Source organism: Cervus elaphus, chromosome 14 (genome assembly GCF_910594005.1).
Source record: "Cervus elaphus chromosome 14, mCerEla1.1, whole genome shotgun sequence".
In the NCBI taxonomy this organism is placed as follows: Eukaryota; Metazoa; Chordata; class Mammalia; order Artiodactyla; family Cervidae; genus Cervus; species Cervus elaphus.
This window is the reverse complement of record NC_057828.1, coordinates 30012216-30038850: the sequence shown is the minus strand read 5'-3', so window position 1 is coordinate 30038850 and position 26635 is coordinate 30012216. Positions and strand designations below refer to the sequence as shown.

Below are 26635 nucleotides of genomic sequence, written 5' to 3'. Positions count from 1 at the left end.
TATATAAATCAAATCATTCATTAAGAAGTCACCCTTTATGGAACTGTGGAACAACAGAATACATAAATTTAACCAAACACTCTAAGTAGCAATTTATTACAATGTCTTGATAAGCTATATTAAGAGAACAGCTGATAACTATCAATTATGTATTAGAGATAATTGATTATTTACAAATAATATTGCATAGTTAGAGTTTTTATTATAAAGAAAGGGCCTCATAACAGGCTTAGGTTTTTTGTAAGGAAGAAATTTTTTTCCTTAATTATTAATTTAAAGATTATTGTTAACTGTTAAAATTGAGTGGAATAATGTTCTTTGTAGGTATTTTAGAACATTAGTCATCCATAGGGCTGGTTTACTATGGATCAAGAAGTTTGAATTTCTTTGATTTAAAATTATATTTGTTTTTCCTACTTTCTATAGACCAACATTAGCTAGTAGTAAGATACTTCTACCTACCTTTACAAGGCATATGGCATTTGAATTATCTTCATCACCTTTTTTGAGACTAACTGCATCTTCACAAAGTCCCTTTATATAAAGCAAACAGCCTTGAAATAACTCATCAGCGAAAAACAGATTGCGATACAAAAGTGACCTGAAAGTTTAAAAATTGCCACAGACTTATCTCTCATTCGAAATGAATAAAATCAATTTAGAATTAATTAGTATGGTTTGTTTCATATGCCCACAGTTAATAGTCAATATGTATTACATGTAGCATGATTTAAATAATATTGATAAAGATTAATAAGCATTACTGGTTTGGTTTGGCTGATAATATTGAAGGCAAGATTTTGGGACTGGGTGTGATAAGAACAAAACAGAAGGGGAAACAAGTGATGACTGCCACTGAGTTCTAAAAATTTTGTAATACTAGGTAATGATATACAAAAAGAATTATATTCTTGTAGTTATTAAATTTAAATAAATTTCCTCAATTTATTTTTTGTCTAATTACAGGGGAAAAAATTAACTAGATTAGGGACCATCTGGATAATGTTTCTTAACTTCTCCAACCACCTATATCTTAAAATAGAGAAGCTGGTTGCTTTTCTTTTCTCTGCCTTTTCTACTGGTCTGATCACAGTCACAAAGATGAGACAAATCACTGCTAACAATTCTGCAAAGAAAAGGACGAACTGGAAAAGAGCAGAATGGAAGAGATAATGCTCCTTAAAAACTGTACACCCATGGCTGATTCATGTCAATGTATGGCAAAAACCAACACAATATTGTAAAGCAATTAGCCTCCAATTAAAATAACTAAATTAAAAAAAATGGATTGAGAAAAACAAACTGCCCTGAGCAAGTGTGGGGCCTTTGCCCTTCACTGATTCTTCATATATATATGAATATACAATATACAATTAGTTCTTTCTCATCTTTCCATTTTGCAAGTGAAAGCTTTATATACCATGAAGCTGGTGAAGCTTAAGCTTCATGGACTTTTTTTATTTGCACCACCTCTTTCAAAGCCTTATAATTTATCTTAAAGAAGGCCTCCTCAAATTATATAGGCTTTACATAACATGGAACTATTCTTGGATGTAAAAGAATTTGTTCATTGACGTTCCTCTAAGCATCTAGTATAAAAAGGAAGATGTCATACTAAAAACAAGTGGCATATCCCAGAAAAAGAAAGGTCACAAAAAGCAAACCCAATCTTGGTATTTATTAACAAAAGAATAATGATAAAAATTCAGATAGTAACGAACTCACATTACTCAGCATTAAATGTTTAAAGCTTTCTTTTTTTCCTATAAAAATGTATTCAATTTTGTTTCTATATGTTAGCACAGGTATAAACAAACAGGGGTGCCTTATAAAAATAAGAAATGGAAAACGGGAACAAATTTAGAGTTGTAATAGTGAAGTCTGACAAGAAAAAATCTATCAATTGATTATTATTCAAGTATAGATGTTATGAGGAAATCACTAAGAAATTTCATTCTGTTGTAACAGAAAACTAAATACATTCTCCAAAATTATACTCACATACAACATAGTATTAGAAAATATATGACAGAAGTCTATTAAAATTCAGGTCCTGGCTTCTAGGAAAATAGAGTAGATGTACATTTCACTGTTACTCCAGCTAAATAAGTACACCTAAAAACTCTGCACATTATATATAAATCAACCAAAAGACACTGAAAGGCAGAAAAGAGAAGAAAAACTGACTAGGAAAGACATGGTGCCATGTTTCCTGGATTTCCTTTTGCCTCATACATCCTAGATTTGGAGCTGAACAAACCAGCAACCTGGAAATGCCAACAGGTACAGAAAAAAGCATGCAGTCTAGCTAAAGAACCAGGAAAGGAGCAGTCTATCAAGACAGAAAACTTTTAAAATTAATAAACATTGTAATTTAGCCAAATATCATAGGAAAAAAAGGTCAAGTGGAGAACCCAGAGTTCCATCCTTGGCAAGATTCAATGAGGCACCTCTAAGGTCCCCATGGAAGGTTTTCAGAAGAAGCTGAGTGGAGAGCTGGGACTTTCATCTTCACTGGGTGGTAAAAAGCAAATAAACAGAAAGTCACACACACACATTAAAGAAATAGAAGACATAAAGGAGAACCAAATTTGAGAGTTGAAATATATAATGACTAAGGAAAAAACTCATTAGATTGGCTCAGTAGCAGAATGAAGTGAACAGAGAAATCAGTGAACTGGAAGACAGAAAATAGAAATTATCCAATCTAAACAAGAGAAAAAAATAGACTGAGAAAAATGAACAGAACCTCAGGGATCACTGGGACTATTAAAAAAAAAAGATGTACCATTTGTGTCTGCAGTCTTAAAAGGAGAATAAAAATGACAAAGATTACTTCAAGGAATAATGAATGAAAATTTGCCAAGTTTGCCTGGGGCTCTGCAACAACCAAGAGGGTTGGGATGGGGAGGGGACATATGTATACCTATGGCTGATTCATGTTGATGTTTGGCAGAAACCAATACAATTCTGTAAAGCAATTATTCTTCAATTGAAAAATAAATAAAATTTCTTTTAAAAAAGAAAATTTGCCAAGTTTGTCAAAAGACACAAAAACAGAGATTTAAGAAGCCAGGGAAACCCAAAGAAGAATAAAGATACATAAATCCACACCGAGACACATCAAAGTCAAACTTCTGTTATTTAAATACACAAAAAGATACGGTCAAAGATACTATAGATAACTCTAAAAGAAATTCTAAAAAGTGTTCAAGTAATCTCCAGGAAGGCAGGAAGGAAAAAACAGACAAAATAAAAACAGAGCAAAACAGAAGCAAAAAGAAACCAAAAAACAAAATGGCAAACTGAAGTCCTAACATACAAATAATTAAGTGTAAATGGTATAAATAAATATACCAATTAAAGACAAAGATTGGTAGATGAATTTAAAAACATGACCTAACTATATGCTATCTACAAGAAACTAATGCCCAGCAACAAATCCCCTTTCTTCCAACTTCTCATCCTCACTTTTTGTTCTGTCAGTCCTGAAGCAAAGACTGTCACTTAAACAAGCAAGAGGAGTTGAGTAAAAGCCCAGGTCTGCACATTAAAGTTCATAAATACCGTGAGAAAACTTTTAATGCAAAAAGACACAAAAGTGGAAGCAGTAATCGATTTTATTTTCTTGGGCTCCAAAATCACTGCAGATGGTGACTGCAGCCATGAAACTTAAAGAAGCTTGCTCCCTGGAAGGAAATCTACAACAAACCTAGACAGCTTATTAAAAAGCAGAGACATTATTTTGCCACCAAAGGTCCATATAGTCAAAGCATTGGCTTTTCCAGTAGTCATGTACAGATGTGATAGTTGGACCATAAAGAAGGCTCAGCACCAAAGAACTGATGCTTTTGAACTGTGGTGCTGGAGAAGACTCTTGAGAGTCCCTTGGACTGCAAGGAGATCAAACCAGTCAATCCTAAAGGAAATCAGCCCTGAATATTCATTGGAAGGACTGTTGCCGAAGCTGAAGCTCCAATACTTGGGTCACCTGTTGCGAAAAGCTGACTCACTGGAAAAGTCCCTGACATTGGGAAAGACTAAGGCAAAAGGAGAGTGGGGGCAGCAGAGGATAAGATCGTTAGATAGCATCACTGACTCAATGGACATGAATTTAAGTAAACTCCAGGAGATAGTGGAGGACAAAGGAGCCTGGCATGTTGTAGTCCATGGAGTTGCTAAGAGCTGGACACAGCTTAGTGAGTGAACAGTAATAAGAATGTCCCAATGTTCACAGAAGCACTATTTACAATAGCCATGACATGGAAGCAACCTATATGTCTGTTGACAGATTAATGGATAAAGAAGTTTTGGTATACATATACAATGAATGAATTTGAGCTAGTTGTAGTAAGGCAGATGAACCTAGAACCTGTCAAACAGAGTGAAGTAGGTCAGAATGAGAAAAACAAATACCATATATTAAAGCATATATACAAAATGTATACAAGTGGTATTGATGAACCTCTGCTGGGCAGGAATAGAGTCACACACATAGTGAAACTATGGGCACAGTGGGGGAAAGAAAGGATGGGACAAATTGAGACAGTATCATTGACATATACCATCTGTGAAATAGTTAGCGGGAAGCACCTATATAGCACAGGAAACTTAGCTTAGTGCTCTGTGATGACCTAGAGGGTTGGGATGGTGAATGAGTGGGAGAGAGGCTCAAGAGGGAGGGGACATATGTACATTGATAGCTGATTCGCATTGTTCTACAGCAGAATTAACACAGCATTGTAAAGTAATTATCAGCCAATTAAAAAAAAGTTCACCTAGCTCAGTAAAGCAGGGAGGTCAAATAGTTTCTCTATGGTTTGAAGAAGTTAATAATTAGCCTAATGCCTGGCATGCAGTAGATACTAAACAGACATTCTTAAATTTTAAAAAGGATAAGCCAAAGATTAGGAGAAAATATATATAACCATGTATCTGTCAAAGAACTCATATCCAGAATATAAAAAGAATTCTTAAAATGCAACAGTATGAAGACAAACAATTCAATTGGAAAATGTACAAAAGACATGAAAAGACATTTTACCAAAGAAGACTATACAGATGGAAAATAAGCAAATGAAGACACTAAATATCAGTCATTAGGGGAATGCAGACTAAAACCACAATAAGATATTATTACACACCTACCAAAATGTCTAAAATAGAAAATGGCAACAACTTCAAATAGTAGTAAGAATGTGGAGAAATTGAATCACTAATACATCGCTGGTGGGAATGGAAAAAATGGCATAATCACTCTGGAATGTCTTGGCAGTTTCTTTAAAAATTAAACATGCAATTATAGTAAGACCCAGTAAGTGCACTTGTGGTGATTTACCCCAGAGAGATGAAAACTTATGCTCACACAAAAACCTGTTTATGAATGTTTATAGCAGCTTTATCTGTATTAGGCAAAAGCTGGGTAACATACAGGTGTGCTTCAAGAGAGACAAACTGTGGTGCAGCCATACCATGGACTGTAACCCAGCAGTTAAATTAAATGATTAATGTATGCAACGACCTGGATGAATCTCCAGAGAGTTATGCTATGTGAAAAATCAATCCCAAAGGTTATATAATGTATAATTTCATTTATATCACATTCTTTCAAAGGACCAAATTACAGAAATGGGGAAGAGATTAGTGCTTGCCACAGGTTGAGAGTGGGAGTGAGAAGGAAGAGAGTATAGCTATTAAAGGATTAAAATACAACATGAAAGATACAGAAATGTTCTGTATCTTGATTTTACTACTGTCACTATCCTCGTTGTCATATTATATTTTTGAAAGATGTTACCACCAGGGGAAACTGGGTAAAAGGCACATGAGATTGCTCTGTATAAATTCTTACAACTGCATTTTCATCATAATTATCTCAAAGTAAAAAGTTTAACAGCAACAAGAAATCTTGGCTGTAAAATAGAATTAACTGTCATCTATCTCAGATGATTTAATCATTTCCCTTCCTGGAGGCAAAACTTAGATCAAGTGAGGGTTTCTTTGGTAACATAGTAACAATCCACCTGCCAATGCAGGGGACATGGGTTCAATCCCTTGTCTGGGAAGATTCCACATGCTGCAGAGCAACTAAACCTGTGTACCACAGTTACTGAAAACCACACACCTGGAGCCTGTGGTCTGCAACAAGAAACCACCACAATGAGAAGCCTGCATAGAGCAACTAGAAAATAGCTCCCACGCACTGCAACTAGAGAAAACCAATGCACAGCAATGAAGACCCAGCACAGTCAAAAATAAATGACCAGTTTGAAGATGACATGATACTATACATCAGTTCAGTTCAGTTCAGTAGCTCAGTCATGTCCAACTCTTTGCAACCCCTTGGACAGCAGCATGCCTGGCCTCCCTGTCCATCACCAACTCCCGGAGTCTACTCAAACTCATGTCCATTGACTCGGTGATGCCATCCAACCATCTCATCCTCTGTTATCCCCTTTTCCTCCCACCTTCAATCTTTCCCAGCATCAGGGTCTTTTCAAATGAGTCAGTTCTAATCAGGTGGCCAAAGTATTGGAGTTTCAGCTCCAACATCAGTCCTTCCAATGAATATTCAGGACTGATTTCCTTTAGGATGGACTGGCTGGATCTCCTTGCAGTTCAAGGGACCCTCAAGAGTGTTCTCCATCACCACAGTTCAAAAGCATCAATTCTTCAGTGCTCAACTTTCTTTGTCCAACTCTCACATCCATACATGACTACTGGAAAAACCATAGCCATGATTAGACGGACCTTTGTTGGCAAAGTAATGTCTCTGCTTTTTAATATGCTGTCTAGGTAGGTCATGACTTATCTTCCAAGAAGCAAGCATCTTTTAATTTCATGGCTGCAGTCACCATTTGCAGTGATTCTGCAGTCCAAAAAAATAAAGTCTCTGACTGTTTTCACTGTTTCCCCATCTATTTGCCATGAAGTGATGGGAACAGATGCCATGATCTTAGTTTTCTGAATGCTGATCTTTAAACCAACATTTTCCCTCTCCTCTTTCACTTTCATTAAGAGGCTCTTTAGTTCTTCTTCACTTTCTGCCATAAGGGTGGTGTCATCTGCATATCTGAAGTTATTGATATTTCTCTCAGCAATCTTGATTCCAGCTTGTGTTTCATCCAGCCCAGCGTTTCTCATGATGTATTCTGCATAAAAGTTAAATAAGCAGGGTGACAATATACAGCCTTGACAGACCCCTTGCCCTATTTGGAACCAGTATGTTGTTCCATGTCCAGGTCTAACTGTTGCTTCCTGGCCTACAGATTTCTCATGAGGCAGGTCAGGTGGTCTGGTATTCCCATCTCTTTCAGAATTTTCCACAGTTTGTTGTGATCCACACAAAGTCAAAGACTTTGGCATGGTCAATAAAGCAGATGTTTTTCTGGAAGTCTCTTGCTTTTTTGATGATCCAATGGATGTTGGCAATTTGATCTCTGGTTCCTCTGCCTTTTCTAAAACCAGCTTGAATATCTGGAAGTTCATGGTTCACCTATTGTTAAAGCCTGGCTTGGAGAATTTTGAGCATTACTTTACTAGAATGTGAGATGACTGCACTTGTGCAGTAGCTTGAACATTCTTTGGCATTGCCTTTCTTTGGGATTGGAATGAAAACTGACCTTTTCCAGTATACTATGTATACTATACATAGAAAACCCAAAAGAAACTATCAGAAAATTACTAGAGCTTATCAGTGAATTCAGCAAAGTCACAGGATACAAGGTCAATACACAGAAATCACTTGCACTCCTATATACTAACAATGAGAAATCAGAAAGAGAAATTAAAGAATCAGTCCCATTCACCATTGCAACAAAAAGAATAAAATACTTAGGAATAAACCTAAGGAGACAAAAGAATTGTATATGGAAAATTATAAGACAATGAAGAAAGAAATCAAAGATGACATAAACAGATGGAGAGATATTCCATGTTCCTGGGTAGGAACAATCAATATTGTGAAAATGACTGCACTACCAAATGCAATCTACAGATTCAGTGCAATCCCTATCAAATTACCAATGGCATTTTTCACAGAACTAAAACAAAAAATTTCACAATTCATATGGAAACACAAAAGACTCTGAATAGCCAAAGCAGTCCTGAGAAAGAAGAATGGAGCTGGAGGAATCAACCTTTCTGACTTCAGTCATACTACAAAGCTGTAGTCACCAAGACATATGGTAATGGCACAAAAATAGAAATATAGACCAATTGAACAAGATAGAGAGCCCAGAGATAAACCCACACACCTAAGGTTACCTTATTTTTGACAAGGGAGGCAAGGATATACAATGTGGCAAAGACAGCCTCTTCAATAAGTGGTGCTAGGAAAATTGGAAAGCTACATGCAAAAGAATGAAATTAGAATACTTTCTAATGCTATACACAAAGATAAACTCAAAATGGATTACAGACCTAAATGTAAGACCAGAAACTATAAAACTCTTAGAGGAAAACATAGGCAGAACACTCGATGAAATAAATTAAGGCAAGATCTTCTTTGACCAACCTCCTAGAGTAATGGAAATAAAAACAAAAATAAACAGATGAGACCTAATTAAATTTAAAAGTTTTTGCACAGCAAAGGAAACTACAACAAGGTGAAAATACAACCCTCAGAATAGGAGAAAGTAATAGCAAAGGAAACTGACAAAGAATTAATTTCGAAAATATACAAACATCTCATGTAACTCAATATCAGAAAAACAAACAACCCAATCCAAAAGTGGGGAAAAGATCTAAACAGACATTTCTCTAGAGAAGATACACAGATAGCTAACAAACACATGAAAAGATGCTACCACAACATAACTCATTATTCAGTTCCGTTCACTCAGTCGCGTCTGACTCTTTGTGACCCCATGAATCGCAGCACACCAGGCCTCCCTGTCGATCACAAACTCCAGGAGTTTACTCAAACTCATGTCCATCATGTCGGTGATGACATCCAGCCATCTCATCCTCTGTTGTCCCCTTCTCCTCCTGCCCCCAATGCCTCCCACCATCAGGGTCTTTTCCAATGAGTCAACACTTCGCATGAGGTGGCCAAAGTACTGGAGTTTCAGCTTTAGCATCAGTCCTTCCAGTGAACACACCAGGACTGATCTCCTTTAGGATGGACTGGTATTACTAGAGAAATGTAAATCAAAATGGCTATGAGATACCGCCTCACACCAGTCAGAATGGCCATCATCAAAAAGTCTACAAACAATAAATGCTAGAGAGGGTGTGGAGAAAAGGGAACTCTCTTGCATTGCCGGTGTGAATGTGAATTGATACAGCCACTATGGAGGATGTTTGGAGATTCCTTAAAAAAGTAGGAATAAAACCACCATATGATCCAGCAATCCCACTACTAGGCATATACCCTGAGGAAACCAAAACTGAAAAAGACACATGTACCTCAATGTTCACTGCAGCACTATTAACAATAGCTATACATGGAAGCAACCTAGATATCCATTGACAGATAAATGAATAAAGAAGCTATGGTACATATATATATACACACACACACACACACACAATGGAAAACTACTCAGCCATAAAAAGGAATGCATTTGAGTCAGTTCTAATGAGGTGGATAAACCTAGCACCTATTATATAGAGTGAAGTAAGTCAGAAAGAGAAATATGTAAATATCATATACTGATGCATATACATGGAATCTAGAAAGATGGCACTGATGAATTTATTTTCAGGGCAGCAGTGGAGAAACAGATATAGAGAATAGATGTATGGACACAGCGGGTGGGGAGAGGCAGGAGAGGGTGAGATGTATGGAGAGAGTACATGGAAACTTTCAATACAGTATGTAAATTAGATATCCACTGGGCATTTGCGGTATGATCAGAGAATTCAAACAGGGGCTCTGTGATAATCTAAAAGGGTGGGGTGGGGAGGGAGATGGAATGGAGGTTCAGGAGGGAGGAGATATGGGTGTACCTATGGCTGATTCTTGATGTATGACAGAAAACCACAAAATTCTGTAAATCAAACACCCTTAAATTAAAAAAATAAAGTGACAATAAATAAAGTGAAAGTCACTCAGTTGTATCCGACTCTTTGTGACCTCATGGACTATACAGTCCATGGAATTCTCCAGGCCAGAATACTAGAGTGGGTAGCCTTTCCCTTCTCCAGGGGATCTTCCCAACCCAGGGATCAAACCCAGGTCTCCCTCATTGCAGGTGGATTCTTTACCAGCTGAGCCACAAGGGAAGCCCAACAATATTGGAGTGGGTAGCCTATCCCTTCTCTAGCAGATCTTCCCGACCCAGGAATAGAACCAGGGTCTCCTGCATTGCAGGCAGATTCTTTACTAACTGAGCTATTTGGGAAACCCTAAATAAATAAACATATTAACAAACAAAAATTTAGATCAAGTGACCAAAAGAACTCATCACAGGTTCCCCGCAGCACTCTGATTTCTTCACACCACAAAATGGTATACAGGGAAATATAAAAAGTAGTTATTGGAAGAAAAGCTATGACAAACCTAGACAGCATATTAAAAACCAGAGACATTACTTTACTGATAAAGGTCTGTATAGTCAAAGCTTTGGTTTTTCCAGTGGTCATGTATGGATGTGAGAGTTGGACCATAAAGAAAGCTGAATGCTGAAGAATTGATGCTTTTGTACTGTGGTGTTGGAGAAGACTCTTGAGAATCCTTTGGACTGCAAGGAGATCCAACCAGTCCATCCTAAGGGAAATCAGTCCTGAATATTCATTAGAAAGACTGACACTGAAGCTGAAACTCCAATACTTTGGCCACCTGATGCGAAGAACCAGCTCATTGGAAAAGACCCTGATGCTGGGAAAGATTGAAGACAGGAGGAGAAGGGGACAACAGAGGATGAGATGATTGGATGGCATCACCGATTCAATGGACATGAGTTTTGAAAGTTCAGGGAACTGGTGATGAACACGGAAGCCTGGTGTGATGCAGTCCATGGGGTCACAAAGATCTGGACACAGATGAGCAAGTGAACTGAACTGACTATATTATATATATAGTAACATTTTATGTTAAATATATATATTTTAAATATATACAATATTATAATAGTCTTAAAAATAAAATGGATTAAGTTTAATCATAAGGGGTACAGAATGTGGCTTTTTAATCACTGAGTTAAAATTAATGTATATCTATTTGCATACTACATATTTCAAATAAGGCTTCCTCTCAAAATTTTTATAATTGTATTTCATAGACTTACCTGCTCTTATCAGTCTTAATTCTTTTAACGGTCAGTTTCCAAGTAACAAATAATTTATTAATTCTGAAAAGAAAAACACTTCTTAATTCTATATTCATAAATCAGTACTAACAAAATAGATGAATAATTTACTTAAGTCTTAGTAATACTAGAAAATTCCCTAGAAAATGTTTCATTCATCCTGAGCTACCTAAAGAAATTATTAAACCATATCACCTTTTTCCCAACCTATCAATAGAATACAGAGCACAAAGCAAATTAAGTTATTGAACTTCCCATAGATCCATAATTAACTTAGTTCCAACATTCAAATAAGTATAAAACCTGTAAAACTACTATTTTCATTATAGATTCATTTGGTTACTAGTTTTAAAAGAGATTATATTTCAAGTAGAGTCAAAGGAGTCAAGATGGAGGAGTAGGAGGATGTAGAGTTCACCTTTCACCACAAATGAATCAAGAATACATTTACAAATGAAACAGTTCTCACAGAGCATTTGCTGAACACTAGCAGAGGACCTCAGACACTTAAAGGGACAAGAAAGATCCCCACGTAGCTGGGTAAGACAAAAGAAAGAAGAAGGGAAAGGGAAAAGGAGGGGAAGTGGATTGGGACCTGTGCTCCTGGGGGGAGCTGAAGGAAAGAAGAGGTTTCAGCATCCAAGAACGCCCTCTTACTGGTGGGAGATCAGCTAGGACAGCTTTGAGGGCTTGGAGGAGAGCACAGCAGCCCGTCTGTGGTGTCAGAACAGACTGAAACCTACACAGGTTGGAGCCACAGCTCCGCATGCCCCAGCCCGAGACATGCGTCTGCCAGTGTGGACGGAGGATAGGTACTGGACCATGGGGTTTGATGAGCAGACCTCGGGAAAGGACTGCTGTTGGCTGTGAGGAGACAGTTAAAGAGGGTGGGGGAGAGTAGCTCTTCAACCAGAAATGCTCACGCAGAAAGCCTGTAGAGCCATAGAAGTGAGGTGCCATTGCTGAATGATGCACAAAGGGTGAGGCTGCCATTGCAGCCCCTCTTGCCATGCACCAGCCCCTGGCTCCCCGCACACTAGAATAGGATCCAGCCAGGGCTGGCTCTCCAGTGCTTGTGACTGCCACGCCTCCCCTCCCCCATCCCCCACCCCTGCACTCCGTCGCGCTGGGGCAGGCGCAGATGCTCCAGGGAAGTCTGAGACACAGAGGCCATAGGTGGGCCTCATGCAGAGGTGGGGCTGAAACCACAGCTGAGACACAGGAGCTGTGAAACTAAGGAAAATGAGCTGAAACCTCTCCTTAAAACAGTATAGATAGCAGATTTACACCCCTGTGACAGGTTTTATAAACTCAGCACCTGCAGAACATCTGAATGGTCAATGAGTGATCCCATAGCTAAGACAGGTCTAGCTTTAGCAGCAGTGAACTTTGTGGGCACATACACACGGTGGATGGGCTAGTCCAGAGTCTGAGCTATCCCCATAGTGCCCACAGTGGTTCCATATCCATGATTACTATAATTCTGGAACCTGAATTCAGTGATCTATGTTGGTGGCCTGGTCAAAACACTTTAGAGACACCAGGGCAAATTGCCAGTATACTCACAGTTAGGCTGGGCCAAGAGCAGTGCCAACAACAGTGTTATCTGTGAGTCTGCACAATGGGTCAAAGGTGACATAACAGAGCACACCCACAGACAAACAGCTCCAGAGAAGGGCTACTCAGTGTCTCCTCTCCAAGTGGGAGTGCTCCAAGTCCAGCTACCTCACACACCACAGATCAGAAACAGCTCAGAAACAGATCTACATGCCTCTACTCCAACAACTAGGGAGCAGACCCCACCCCTGACACAGCACTGACAATCACAGAGCAAAGGGGAGGCTCCATTAAATATTCAGGCCAGGGTCTGGTCACCACTACATCAGTCACACTCCCATTGAAAGCGATAATGGTCAGCATAAACGGAAGAAAGAGATGGTGGATATTTACACTAAAAACAGCCCTTGCACCAAAAAATATCAAACCCACGCAGGCTACACAGGGAAGTTCACATATAAAAAATACCTAGAAGACAACTGAAAATGAAAACACAACAATCCCAAACCTACAGGATGCAACAAAAGCAGTTCTAAGAGGGAAATTTACAGCAATACAATCTTACTTCAGGAAACAAGAAAAATCTCAAATAAACACCTTAAACTTACACCTAAAGCAACTAGAGAAAGAAGAACAAACAAAATCCAATGTTAGTACAAGGAAAGAAATCATAAATACAAGATCACAAATAAATGAAATAAACTAAAAAGTAGAAAAGATCAATGAAATTAAAAACTGCCCCTTTGAAGAGATAAGCAGAACTGATAAACCTTTAGCCAGATTCATCAAGAAAATAAGGAAGAAGGCCAAAGTTAATAAAATAAGAAATGGAAAAAGGAGAAACTAACTGACACCACAAAAATACAAAGGATCATAATAAACTACTAAGAACACCAAAAAAGTGCAACCTAGAAGAAATGGATAAATTATTAGAAAGGTAAAATCTTCAAAGACTGAATCAGGAAGAAACAGAAAATATGAACAGACCAATTATCAGTGTTGAAACTGAATCAGCAATTTAAAAACTCCAGAAAACTGAAGTCCAGGGCCAGATGGCTACATAGGTGAATTCTACCAAACATTTAGAGAAGAGTTAACACCTATCCTGAAACTCTTCCAACAAATGATGGAGAAAGGAGTTTCTGAACTCATTCTATGAGACCAGCATCACCTTTGATATCAAAACTGAACAAAGATATCAAAAAGTGAAAATTACAGCCCAATGTCACTGATGAACAACAGATGCAAAAATCCTCAACAAAATTCAACAATGTATTAAAAAGCTCATATATCATGATCAAGTGGGATTTATCCCAGGGATGCAAGGATTCTTCCATATCTGCAAATCAATCAACGTGATATTCCACATTAATAAAGAATAAAAACCATATGATCATCTCAACAGATGCAGAAAAAGATTCTGATAATATTCAGCATCCATTTATAATAAATACTCTCCAGAAAATGGGCAGAGAGGGAACCAACTGCAACATAATAAAGACCATATACGACAAACCTGCAACTAACATCACAGTCAATGGTGAAAAGCTGAAAGCATTTCCTCTAAGATCAGGAACAAGATACAGATGCCAACTCTTGCCACTTTTATTCAACATAGTTTTGGAAGTTCTAGCCATGGCAATCAGAGAAAAAAAGAAATAAAAGGATTCAAATTAGAAAAGAAGAATTAAAACTGTAATTGTTTGCAGATGACATAATGCTATACAAAGAAGATCCTAAAGATAGTACCAGAAAACTATTAGAGCTCATGAATGAGTTTGGTAGAGTTGTAAGATACAAAATTAATACATAGAAATCTCCTGCATTCCTATACACTAACAATAACCTATCAGAAAATGAATTTAAGAAAACAATCCCATTTATCATTGCATCAAGGCTTCCCAGGTGGCTCAGCAGTAAAGAATCCACCTGCAGGAGATGCAAGAGACATGGTTTCAACCCCTGGGTCAGGAAGATCCCCTGGAGGAGGAAATGTCAACCCACTCTAGTATTCTTGCCTGGAAAACCCCTTGGACAGAGGAGCCTGGCAGGCTATAGTCCATGCGGTTGTGAAGAATCAGACACAACTAAGCAACTGAGCATGAATACACCATTGCATCAAAAAGAGTAAAACACCAAGAAGATACCAACTGAAGGAGGCAAAAGACCTGTACTCTAATTAAAACTGTAAGAAACTAATGAAAGAAATTGAAGATGACACAGATAGAAAGATATACTGTGCCCCTGAATTGGAAGAATCAATACTGTCAAAATGACTATAATACCCAAGGCAATCTACAGATTCAATGCAATCTCTACCAAATTACCAATGGCATTTTTTATAAAACTAGAACAAAAATTTTTTTAATTTGTATGGAAATACAAAAGATCCCAAAGAGCAACACAAGCTTGAGAAAAAAGAACAGAGCTGGAGGACTCATGCTCCCTGACTTTACACTATACTATTATACAAAACTACAATATTCAAAATAGTATAGTATTGGCACAAAAACAGAAACATAGATCAGTGGAACAGTATAAAGAGCTCATAAATAAACTCAAGTACTCAAAGTCAATTAATCTATAATAAAGAAGCAAGAATTTATAATGGAGAAAAGATAGACTCTTCAAAAAGTGATACTCAGAAAATTGGACAGCTGCATGTAAAAGAAATAAATTAAAACATTTTCTAACACCATATACAAACATAATGGATTAAAGAACTAAAGTTAAGACCATATACCATAGAACTACCAGAGGAAAAGAAGACATAAACATGACATTCTTTGGCAGAAATTACAGCAATTTCTTTTAGATATACCTTCTAAAGAAAAGGAAATAAAAGCAAAAGTAAACAAATGAGATCTAATTAAATTTAAAAGGTTTTGCACAGCAAAGGAAACCACTGACAAAAGGACAACCTACTGAATGGGAGAAAATATTTGCCAATGATATGACTGATCAAGGAATTTAATATCCAACATATGTAAACAACTATACATCTCAACATCAAAGAAAATATTTAAAAATGGGCAGAAGAATTGAATACTTTTCCAAAGAGGAAATGCAGACAGCCAATGGGCACATGAAAAGATGCTCAACATTGCTAATGATCAGGGAACTGCAAATCAAAAGGACAATGAGATTTTTATCTCATATCTTTCAGAATTGCTATCATCAAAAACAACATGTGGAACAAATGTTGGCAAGGATATGGAGAAAAGAGAGCCCTCATACACTGTTTATGGGAATGTAAATTGATACAACCACCATACAACCACCACCGTGGAGGTCTCTCAAAACAGTAAAAATAGAGCTACCATATGACCACTCTTGATTACATATCTGAAAAAACAAAAACATGAATTCAGCAAGATACAGGCACCTCAGTGTTCATAGAAGCATTATTTACAATTGTGAAATTATGGCAGCAAACTCAGGGTCCATCAACAGATGAATGGGTAAAAAAGATGTGGATTACGCTTAAACACACACACACACACACACACACATGCACACAATGGACTACTATTCAGTCATAAAAGAGTATTAAATTTTGTCATTTGCAGCAACATGCATGGACTTGGAAGCCATTAAGCTACATAAAATGTCAGACAAAGAAAGACAAATACTCTATAATATCACTTATATGTGGAATCTATATAACCCACTAGTGAATATAACAAAAAAGAAGAAGACTCACAGGTACAGAGAATGAACTTTATTAACTATTGGCTACCAGTAGGGACGTAGCAATATAGGGGTTGGGGAGTGGAGGTACAAACTACTGCATGTAAGATAGGCTCAAGATGTACTATACAACACTGAGAATACAGTCAATATTTTTAACAATTGTAAATGGAAAACAACCTTTAAAAATTGCATAAAAATGTAAAATTTTTAAAATTTGAGATAATACATGTCATTTTGATATTATTTAATCCTTATGTTTTAAAAATATGCATTGGTACTTTTAAAAGCTCAAAGAATCTACATTGAAAGGAATGGAAGTTTCCCTGGTGATTATTCATCATCCGTTTTCACACATGAAATAAACATGCTCAATTGTCAAAAAATTTCCCTTAACTTCTCTAAATGAACACTGCCACCTATTTTACGCACTTGTGAATCTAGTCTAGTGCTTTATCACAACCTCAGTAGTTTTCCCATCTTGATGAAAACAATCATGCTTAAACAAACACTGAAATGTGATTCTTATTCGTCAAAGTGAGATTCCTGATGTAGTTGATGAGTCAGTGGGGAGGCAAAATGGCAGGGCTGGGAGTGTCCAGGAGACAAATAGCCAGCCAGGCTTAGTGACATCATTGGCTGATTTTGAATCAAAGAAGACAGACTGGAGCTATCTGAGCAGTTCAAAAAGAATCTGGCAATGTTGTTCAAATAGAAATGACATCTGGAAATCAAAAATGGCCTGAGGCCTTGGAAAGCCAAAATGCTTCAGACAAATCTAGCAACTCAACCTTAAATCAGGCTCCAAAGACACATAAACAAGATCTTATCTCACTCTAATCCAGACACATAGAGTCATGATAACTCAGGATTCTAGACGACTCCTGGAAGCCCAGATGAATCACAGGTGAACCCACCATGGTATAATGAGTATATGCACCAAGCCATAGAAATTAATACTTCATAAAGTTTCATGAGGTAAAAAAGCAATAATGATGCTAAAGTCATCATTGCACTGTATACACAGCATCACCAGCCTAAGTCATTACTGTTTACATATTTATCTTTTTTTTCTATTTGAAACATAACTTATTACAGTATTAGTGATAAACAAAATATATTAAAAATCAAAATTAAAAAATCAAACGAACCCAGAAGTTGACCAAAACTTAACATATTTTTTTTAACATCAATAAAGAAAACCAATCATTTTGACTGTGGACTGATTGATGCCAAATGTCATATAAAAAGATGATTCTTATCCCAGTTCCAACTGGATATCCAAATTCTAATCAATGAAAATTATTTAGGGCATGATAGACCCTGAGTATTTATTACAAGGCAAGGATAACAGTAATGGAGAAGGAAATGGCAACCCACTCCAGTATTCTTGCCTGAAGAATCCCATGCACAGAGGAACCTGATGGGTTACAGTCTCTGAGGTTGCAGAGAGTCAGACTCGACTTAGCGACTAAAGAACAAGGGTAACAGTGGGAAGTTCAACATTGACAGTTTAAATAAATATAGAAAGTAATGCCCCAGATAATATCATAAGCTAATAAATCTAGAATCAGAAACTTTTAGCTTCACTAACAGTACCTAATACAGGCAAGTAACTATTACACATTTCCTTGAAAAGAAGCTTCTCAGAATTGTTAATCATCTCCACTGTACGTGGCTTTGGTTCCAAACAGTAACAAAGTCAGCTTCATTTACTGCCAACCTCTTCAATGCTTCAGTGACATCATTACTACCTTTGACTATACATTAAACTTATTCCTGACTAAAAACTGTTTAACTTGCTATATTGTCTTCTTGAAACTCCTTTCTCTCAAGACCCCACATGGATATCTCCTCTACACCACATAGAGGTCTCTACTTAAAAACATCTCTGACAATCCTATCTAAAGTAGCAACACACACATACACACACATCTCTGTTTTATTATCTTTCTAGTCCTTATCACACTCTGAAATTATCTTATTTACTTATTCAATATCTATCTTCCTCCATTAGAATATAAGTTCTGTAGGTAGACAGACATTGCATATTTTTTCCCAGTTGGATCTCCGTGCCCAAAACAGAAAAACAGAGCAAATACATAATAAATATTTGTTCACTACATGAATGACCAGTTGTGGATGTGCCTGGTGGTGAAAGTAAAACCGGATGCTGTAAAGAACAATTTTGCATCAGTTCAGTTCAGTTCAGTCGCTCAGTCGTGTCTGACTCTTTGTGACCCCATGAATCACAGCACGCCAGGCCTCCCTGTCCATCATCAACTCCATGAGTTTACTCAAACTCATGCCCATCGAGTCGGTGATACCATCCAGCCATCTCATCCTCTGTCGTCCTATTCTCCTCCTGCCCCCAATCCCTCCCAGCATCAGGGTCTTTTCCAATGAGTCAACCCTTCGCATGAGGTGGCCAAAGTACTGGAGTTTCAGCTTCAGCATCAGTCCTTTCAATGAACACCCAGGACTGATCTCCTTTAGGATGGACTGGTTGGATCTCCTTGCATAGGAACCTAGAATGTTAGATCCATGAATCAAGGTAAACTGGAAGTGGTCAAACAGGAGATGGCAAGAGTGAAGACTGACATTTTAGGAACAGTGAATTAAAATGGACCGGAATGGGTGAATTTAATTCAGATAACCATTATATCTACTACTGTAGGCAAGAATCCCTTAGAAGAAATGGAGAAGCCCTCAGAGTCAACAAGACAGTCCAAAATGCAGTCCTTGGGTGCAATCTTAAAAATGACAGAATGATCTCTGTTCATTTCCAAGGCAAACCATTCAATATCACAGTAATTCAAGTTTATGCCCCAATCACCAATGTTGAAGAAGCTGAACAGTTCTGTGAAGACCTATAAGATCTTCTAGAACTAACACCAAAAAAAGATGTCCTTTTCATCATAGGGACTGGAATGCAAAAGTAGGAAGTCAAGAGATACCTGAAGTAACAGGAAAGTTTGGCCTTGGAGTACAAAATGAAGCAGGGCAAAGGCAAACAGTTTCACTAAGACAACACACTGGTCATAGCAGACACCCTCTTCCAGCAACACAAGAGAAGACTCTATACGTGGACATCACCAGATGGTCAACACCGAAACCACATTGATTATATTCTTTGCAGCCAAAGATGGAGAAGTGCTATACAGTCAGCAAAAACAAGACCGGGAGCTGACTGTGCTCAGATCATGAATTCCTAATTGCAAAATTCAGACTACAATTGAAGTAAGTAGGGAAAACCACTAGGCCATTCAGGTATGGCCTAAATCAAATCCTTTATGATTATACAGTGGAAGTGACAAGTAGATTCAAAGGATTAGATCTGACAGACAGAGTGCCTGAAGAACTATGGACAGAGGTTTATAACAAGGCACAGAAGGCTGTAATCAAAACTATCCTCAAGATAAAGAAATGCAAAACGGTTGCCTGAGGAGGCCTTACAATTAGCTGAGAAAAGAAGAGAAGCTAAAGGCAAAGGAGAAAAGACATACCCATTTGAATGCAGAGTTCTGAAGAACAGCAAGGAGAGACAAGAAAGCTTTCCTAAGTGAACAATATCAAAGAAATAGAGAAAAACAATATAAATGGAAAGACTAGAGAACGCTTGAAGAAAATTAGAGATACCAAGGGAACATTTCATGCAAAGATGGGCTCAATAAGGGACAGAAATGGTATGGACCTAACAGAAGCAGAAGATATTAAGAAGAGGTGGCAACAATACACAGAAGAACTATACATAAAAAAGCTTAATGACCCAGATAACCACGATGGTGTGATCACTCACCTAGAGCCAGGCATCCTGGAGTGTGAAGTCAAGTGGGCCTTAGGAAGCACTACTACAAACAAAGCTAGTGGAGGTGATGGAATTCCAGTTGAGCTATTTCAAATCCTGAAAGATGATGCTGTGAAAGTGCTGCACTCTATATGCCAGCAAATTTGGAAAACTCAGCAGTGGCCACAGGACTGGAAAAGGTTAGTTTTCATTCCAATCCCAAAGAAGGGCAATGCCAAATGTAACTTGTAACTAGATAAATTTTTAAATGACCTTAAATTAAAAAGTTCCCCACCTCCCTAATTCTGTTTTACTTTCCTTCATACCATTTCATCTCCAGCTGACATGTTATGTTTTCATGTTTCTTTTTATTATTTCTCATGCACTATAATCTGGGCTTCCCTGGTGACTCAGACAGCAAAGAATTTGCCCGCAATGTGGGAGACCCATGTTGGATCCATCAGTTGGGAAGATTCCCTGGGGAAGGGAATGGCAACTCACTCCAGTATTCTTGCCTGGAGAATTCCATGGAAGAGGAGCCCAGAGGGCTACAGTCCATGGAGTCACAAACAGTCATACATGACTGAGCAACTAACACAAACACACACACACTATAATCTACATTCTTTTGAGAGTAAGACAATTGCTTGGTTTGTTCAATACATTATTCCCAGCATCTAGAATAATGTCTGGTTCTTAGCAGACTTTCATAAATATTCATTTAATGAATAAATGCATGAAATCAAAAGGTAAGTTAATTATAATTTAAGTTTGCTTGAATATAAAATATCCTTTTCTTAAAGTATTTATCCCAAAAGGTTAAGAGTTTTAATACATAAATGAGTACATTTCTCTTATCTAAAAAATTGTTATGATGTACATTATTTCCTCTATAATTCCCCACATATATTGCATTACTGTAGTAGAACCCAAATGTTATCCAGGCAACTGCAATTTCACCAAGATCACACTACAAATAATTGGTTTCATGTTCATTCATCTCACCGAAAATTGGAAAATATCTTGAATTGTTGTAATAAATAGTAAAATCTTCTTTCTAGTAGCCATTCCAAAGTAGGTATAAGTTCGATTTCTTCTTCAGCACCTATTTTAGTAACCTGCATATATAAAGGACAAAACATGACTCAACTTTCTTAAAAAAACATGCACTATATTCAAGAAATTACAAAAAGCTGTATTTGGCTCATAGCTAGCTGCCTTTATAGTAAGCTTTTTCTAGATCTGACCTCCACCACTTCATCTACTCTCAAACTTGATTTCCCTTCACAAGTAACTATTGCTTTGAATCTCATAATTTTTACATTTTCTATAAAATATTTATGAACTTAATTTGAGCTACATGGATGCAACAGCTTCTAAGTACAAAATAATCCCAATCTCCAGATAATCCTATTTTGACATTCAAAAAACAAGATATGCTTCCTCTCTTCCCAAGAGTATCTCTCCCCCATCTAAATGTAATATTTTCTTAAATTTCTTTCACAAATAAAAGTTGCCTATATAAGCACATACGCATTTATGTGCATGTTTTTATTTATATAGAAGTGGTTCATTCCACTTTCAGTTGATAATACATGTTTGAGGTATTTCCATATCTGCAGTCTATACTTCATTTAGATACGGTCCTGCGCATGTACATGTAAGAGTTTAGTTAGGAGAACGAAAGGGCAGAAAAAGTCAGACAGACATTAAACAAATCATGGAAACAAGTTAATTGGTACTTACAACTTGTGGTAAATATCAAAGTTTTCTCTAAGAGTATAATAGGGAAATTTCTAGATCTGGGAATGAAGTTTCTGAAAAATCTGAGAAAACACTCTATTTTTATTATTACAATACTCACTCTACCAGCAAATGCCTGTTTTCTAGTTCTTCCTTTAATAAACTACACTAAATATTAAAAAAGCACCTGAGGGGTAAAAAAAAAATTCTTAAAACTGAATTCTCAAACATAAAATTCTACAAAAAAGAAAAAAAGTCACTATTAAATAACTCTCTCAAGGAGGCTCTTAAAACATAAACTGTTACTCAAATGACCACGTTTGTCTGAAACCCCAGAAGATGAATTTGTCTAATTATGTTATAAAATGAATAATTTTTCCACTATGATTCTGAAATTTTTAAAAATCCCTTGTAAATATTACCTTTGAGATAAATGAAGCAGTAATAATCCAAAATTCTTTGCAATGTCTAGCTCTGTGGGCAGAGACTACATGAAGATCATATGGATTATAAAGAGCTTTAGAATTTTTTCGAAGGAGGCAATATACAAATTCTCCATCATCTTTCAAAGGTTCCTGAGGTTGGAAAAGATGTAATTAATTTGACCAAATTAAGTAATAAAATGGTTAAACAGATTATTCAATAAGCTGAAACAATTTTAACATAGATTAAAATAAGAAGGGAACCCAAAGTCAATGCTCTGTGACAACCTCAAGGGATGGCGTGGGGAAGGAAGTGAGGGGGTGTTCAACAGGGAGGGGACACATGTACACCTACAGTCAATTCATTCTGATGTACCACAGAAACTATCACAGTATTGTAATTATCCTCAAATTAAAAATAAATAAATAAAAAAGAATAGTATCACTGAATGAAGCTAACATTAAATAGTGTCTAATCAAAGCTCAATAAAATCACTCTTCTTAAAGATTGAAGGTATTTAATTTTCATTCTCATACATAATGTGGTGATAAAACATCCATGAAAATTGATCTATATACTTACTAACATAGGCTTATTAACCTGAAGAATTTGATGATACACCTAGTGTTTCACATACATTATCTTTACAGTTTTCTCTTAAAGTTGAGATTAAAGCTTGATTATTTTAATCTCATTTAAATTGATATAGAAATTAATTATTTTGAGAAGTTAGGTAATTTGAGAAAAGTCAGAAAGTAGCAAAGTAAGCATTTGAATACAACTCTGATTCTAAATCCACATTCTGAGCTATTGCAATATACTAAACATTACTTCCTTACTTACCTGGCATTTTTGAGAAATCAGTCATTCTACATTAAGAAAAAGTTTTAAATGAAATTTATTTCAGTTTTGAAACTTTTAACTGCTGACAAAAATTCTACATGAAAGTTAATCAGTCTTTTTTAAAAGTTAAATTTTATTATAAAAAGCATTTAGTAACTGAACAATTTCTAACTACTGTAATTTAAAATCTTAGATCCAGTTTTATTTAAAAAAATTTTTTTTCTTCTTTGAAGACACTGTTCTCAATTGTCTCAGCTGTTTTTTTTTCCTTCTTATTTTGACATCTGATATAATGTGCTCTTAAAAACCTTAATAAACAACCTTAAAAACTGTAAATGAGATAATAAACTCTGGGTGACGACTTCTATAGTACATGAACTTTGTTATAGTTATTTGACTACTTGAGGCATTTCTACTCTAAATTACATATCCAAAAAGTTAAGGGTACTAGAAATTTAGTGTAGACACAATTATTCTAAGTGGCTCATATATGTAATTAAATAATCTAATTACAGAAGCAGAATAATAATATATTCCAATTATTCCTTTTCAATTAATAACAAGTGTTACTTTTTATATTCTCAATCCTTTCTCCACATACAAATGAAATATATCCTATTAGAGAGTCCATAGAGAGCTTATGATAGTAAACTCATGTACAGCTATGTTTTTTTAAACTACCATGCCCACTATCTGCCAGATACCATGCCACAAGCATTATCTCATTGAATTTTCACAGCTCTGTACAGTAAGCACTACTATTTCCACTTCGAGGTCCAAGATACTAAAGCTCAGGGAAGTTAGTGTATAGAGATTCATAGTGAGTGTATAGAGATTCAAAACTAGGTGAATCTGATTCCATCATGCATGTATTTTACATTAATGCTGCCTATGAACAATAATCAAAAGACCATTTATCCTCATGGGAACAGTCTAGAGCAGGAATCAGAAAACTATGGCTAAGTCCAGATGTCCAATTCTTAAATAATTTTTTTTTAATTCAGCCATGCTCATTTGTTTATACACTGCCTATCACTACTGTTTCACTACAATGACAGAATTAAGTAACTAGAACAGAAATCATATAGTCTGAAAAGCTTAAAATGTTTATTATCTGGGTCTTTCCAAATAAATTTTGCTTACCCTTGGTCTAGAACAGTGGTTCTCAACTGTGCATCAGAATCACCCAGAAAGCTTAATAAAATACAGACTTCTGGGCTCCAACTTTAGAGTTTTAGATTCAGAAAGTCAAGAGTGAAGATGAAAATACATGTTTCTAATATTCTGCAAGCTATTCTGGTGCTGCTTGCCTGGGGGTTGCACTTTGAGAATTCCTGAACTAAAAGTAGGAAGAGATGATCCTATTCCATCTTAGATCATTTGTCATAAAGGAGGTCACAGGAGGAAGATAGCTTCTACCTTTAGCCATGTGACCTTGGACAAGATAAAATCTCTCTGAGGAGGCTGCTGGGTAAGAAAAAAATACAAAAGGTAAGAAAATAGAGAAGAGGAGACAGAAAACCAGTACCAGGAGCAGGAGAGTAAGAAGGACAGAATGCTACAAAGTATTAATACATCAGGATTTCTTTGTAAATCACAAAAAACTAATCAACAGGAACACAAGAATAGATTCAAATTTCAGGGAGATGTCTTATCTGTTCATCAGTCTTTAAATAAGTGAAATGAAGTTACATCAAACATTTTTTGTAAGCAATTACCATAAAACAATGATTGCAATTTGATTAGTGTAATGATGTCTGATTTTGATAGACTATCTAAAATGAAGGAAACAAAGATTTACATATAGTTTTTAAATTTTAATTTTTATACTAAAAATTGAATAAAATAGAATAATACCTTTAGAAGTATTTTCTGAGTTGCAGTTTTGAAACATCTGTATTCCAAACTGTGCTGTGGTAATACTGTTTGCCAACCAAGTTTTTCTCTTAGTCTAATAATATGACGTATCACATCATCATCATTTGGTACTAGTTTAGAAGGTAAAAAAATCCAATATCCAATGTAAGTGCAAATATGGACATTACTTAAGGATAATGTTAAATATTTATACATAGAGAAAAAATTAAATGGTAACATACTTAAAATTTACACGAACATTATATAATTGAAAGAAAATCCAGCTTAAAATTCAATTTTAACAGAAGCTGGAAAGGAGGAATAATATTTTTCTGTTTAAGAAAGATATTTCAAAAGACAATTTCACAATTACACAGACAATTAGCGAGAGAAGATACCAGGCACAGGAGCTAGTTGGAGTGTTTTCTTAGGTGGAGGCAACAGGATCAGAAAAGTAGGGATGGCTAAGTGAGATGGAAAGAATTCTTCCTAGAATTCATCCAACAGACACCTCTCAGACCTTATCCTTCTTGAAATCTTAGCAGCTGACAATTCTCTTCTTCTTAAAACATTCTCTTTTCTTGGTTTTTATTCACCATGCTTTATATATTATTCTCTTAGCACTTAAAAGCCATGCTGACAAAACTTACAATGCTAAGAAGTAGTTCAAGATATCTGGTCCTCCAGAAATCACAAACACAGTTTCTTTGCTAAGAATTAAATGATACTTCAGCTATTGTATACAACAGTGTCAGGACTAGAATAAGGGATTTCATGGCCCTAAAAATAACCTTTCCTCTTATAATATTTTGTTTCCTAGGCATCTAACTTATTTCACCCTAGTCTGAGCCTTGTAAGTTGCTTATACATGGATATACATTAAGAATAAGAATACTTTATATCTAACATTAGTTATAAAACAGAGAAAGGGAGGCACTGAAAATTAGTAAGGAGATGACACAAATTATGTATGTCCAATCAAGAGGATATATAATATTACATACTTAGATATGAACATATTATACGTATCTGTAGAAACCAAAGTAATGTGGTGTTGGAATAGGAAAAGCAAAACAGGTCAGTAGAACAGATTCAGTTCAGCTCAGTCGCTCAGTCGTGTCCAACTCTTTGCAATCCCATGAACTGCAGCACGCCAGGCCTCCCTGTCCATCACCAACTCCTGGAGTTTACCCAAACTAATGTCCATTGAGTTAGTGATGCCATCTAACCATCTCATCCTCTGTCGTCCCCTTCTCCTCCTGCCCTCAATCTTTCCCAGCATCAGGGTTTTTTCAAATGAGTCAGTTCTTCGCATCAGGTGGTCAAAGTATTGGAGTTTCAGCTTCAGCATCAGTTCTTTCAATGAACACCCAGGACTGATCTCCTTTAGGATGGACTGGTTGGATCTCCTTGCAGTCCAAGAGACTCTCAAGAGTCTTCTCCAATACCACAGTTCAAAAGCATCAGTTCTTCAGCGTTCAGC

General features: G+C 36.4%; 1 protein-coding gene across 1 annotated transcript in view; it reads right to left on the bottom strand.

The window, feature by feature from the left end:
- DNAH14 (dynein axonemal heavy chain 14) overlaps positions 1–26635 on the bottom strand; it is a 388841-nt gene that overhangs the window by 336145 nt on the left and 26061 nt on the right. The window contains exons 4-8 of the mRNA XM_043922886.1: positions 25153–25283; positions 22452–22604; positions 21292–21404; positions 11232–11294; positions 463–601 (exon numbers count right to left, since the gene is read on the bottom strand). Coding sequence (XP_043778821.1) covers positions 463–601; positions 11232–11294; positions 21292–21404; positions 22452–22604; positions 25153–25283 — 599 coding nt within the window. The remainder of the gene's footprint in view (positions 1–462; positions 602–11231; positions 11295–21291; positions 21405–22451; positions 22605–25152; positions 25284–26635) is intronic.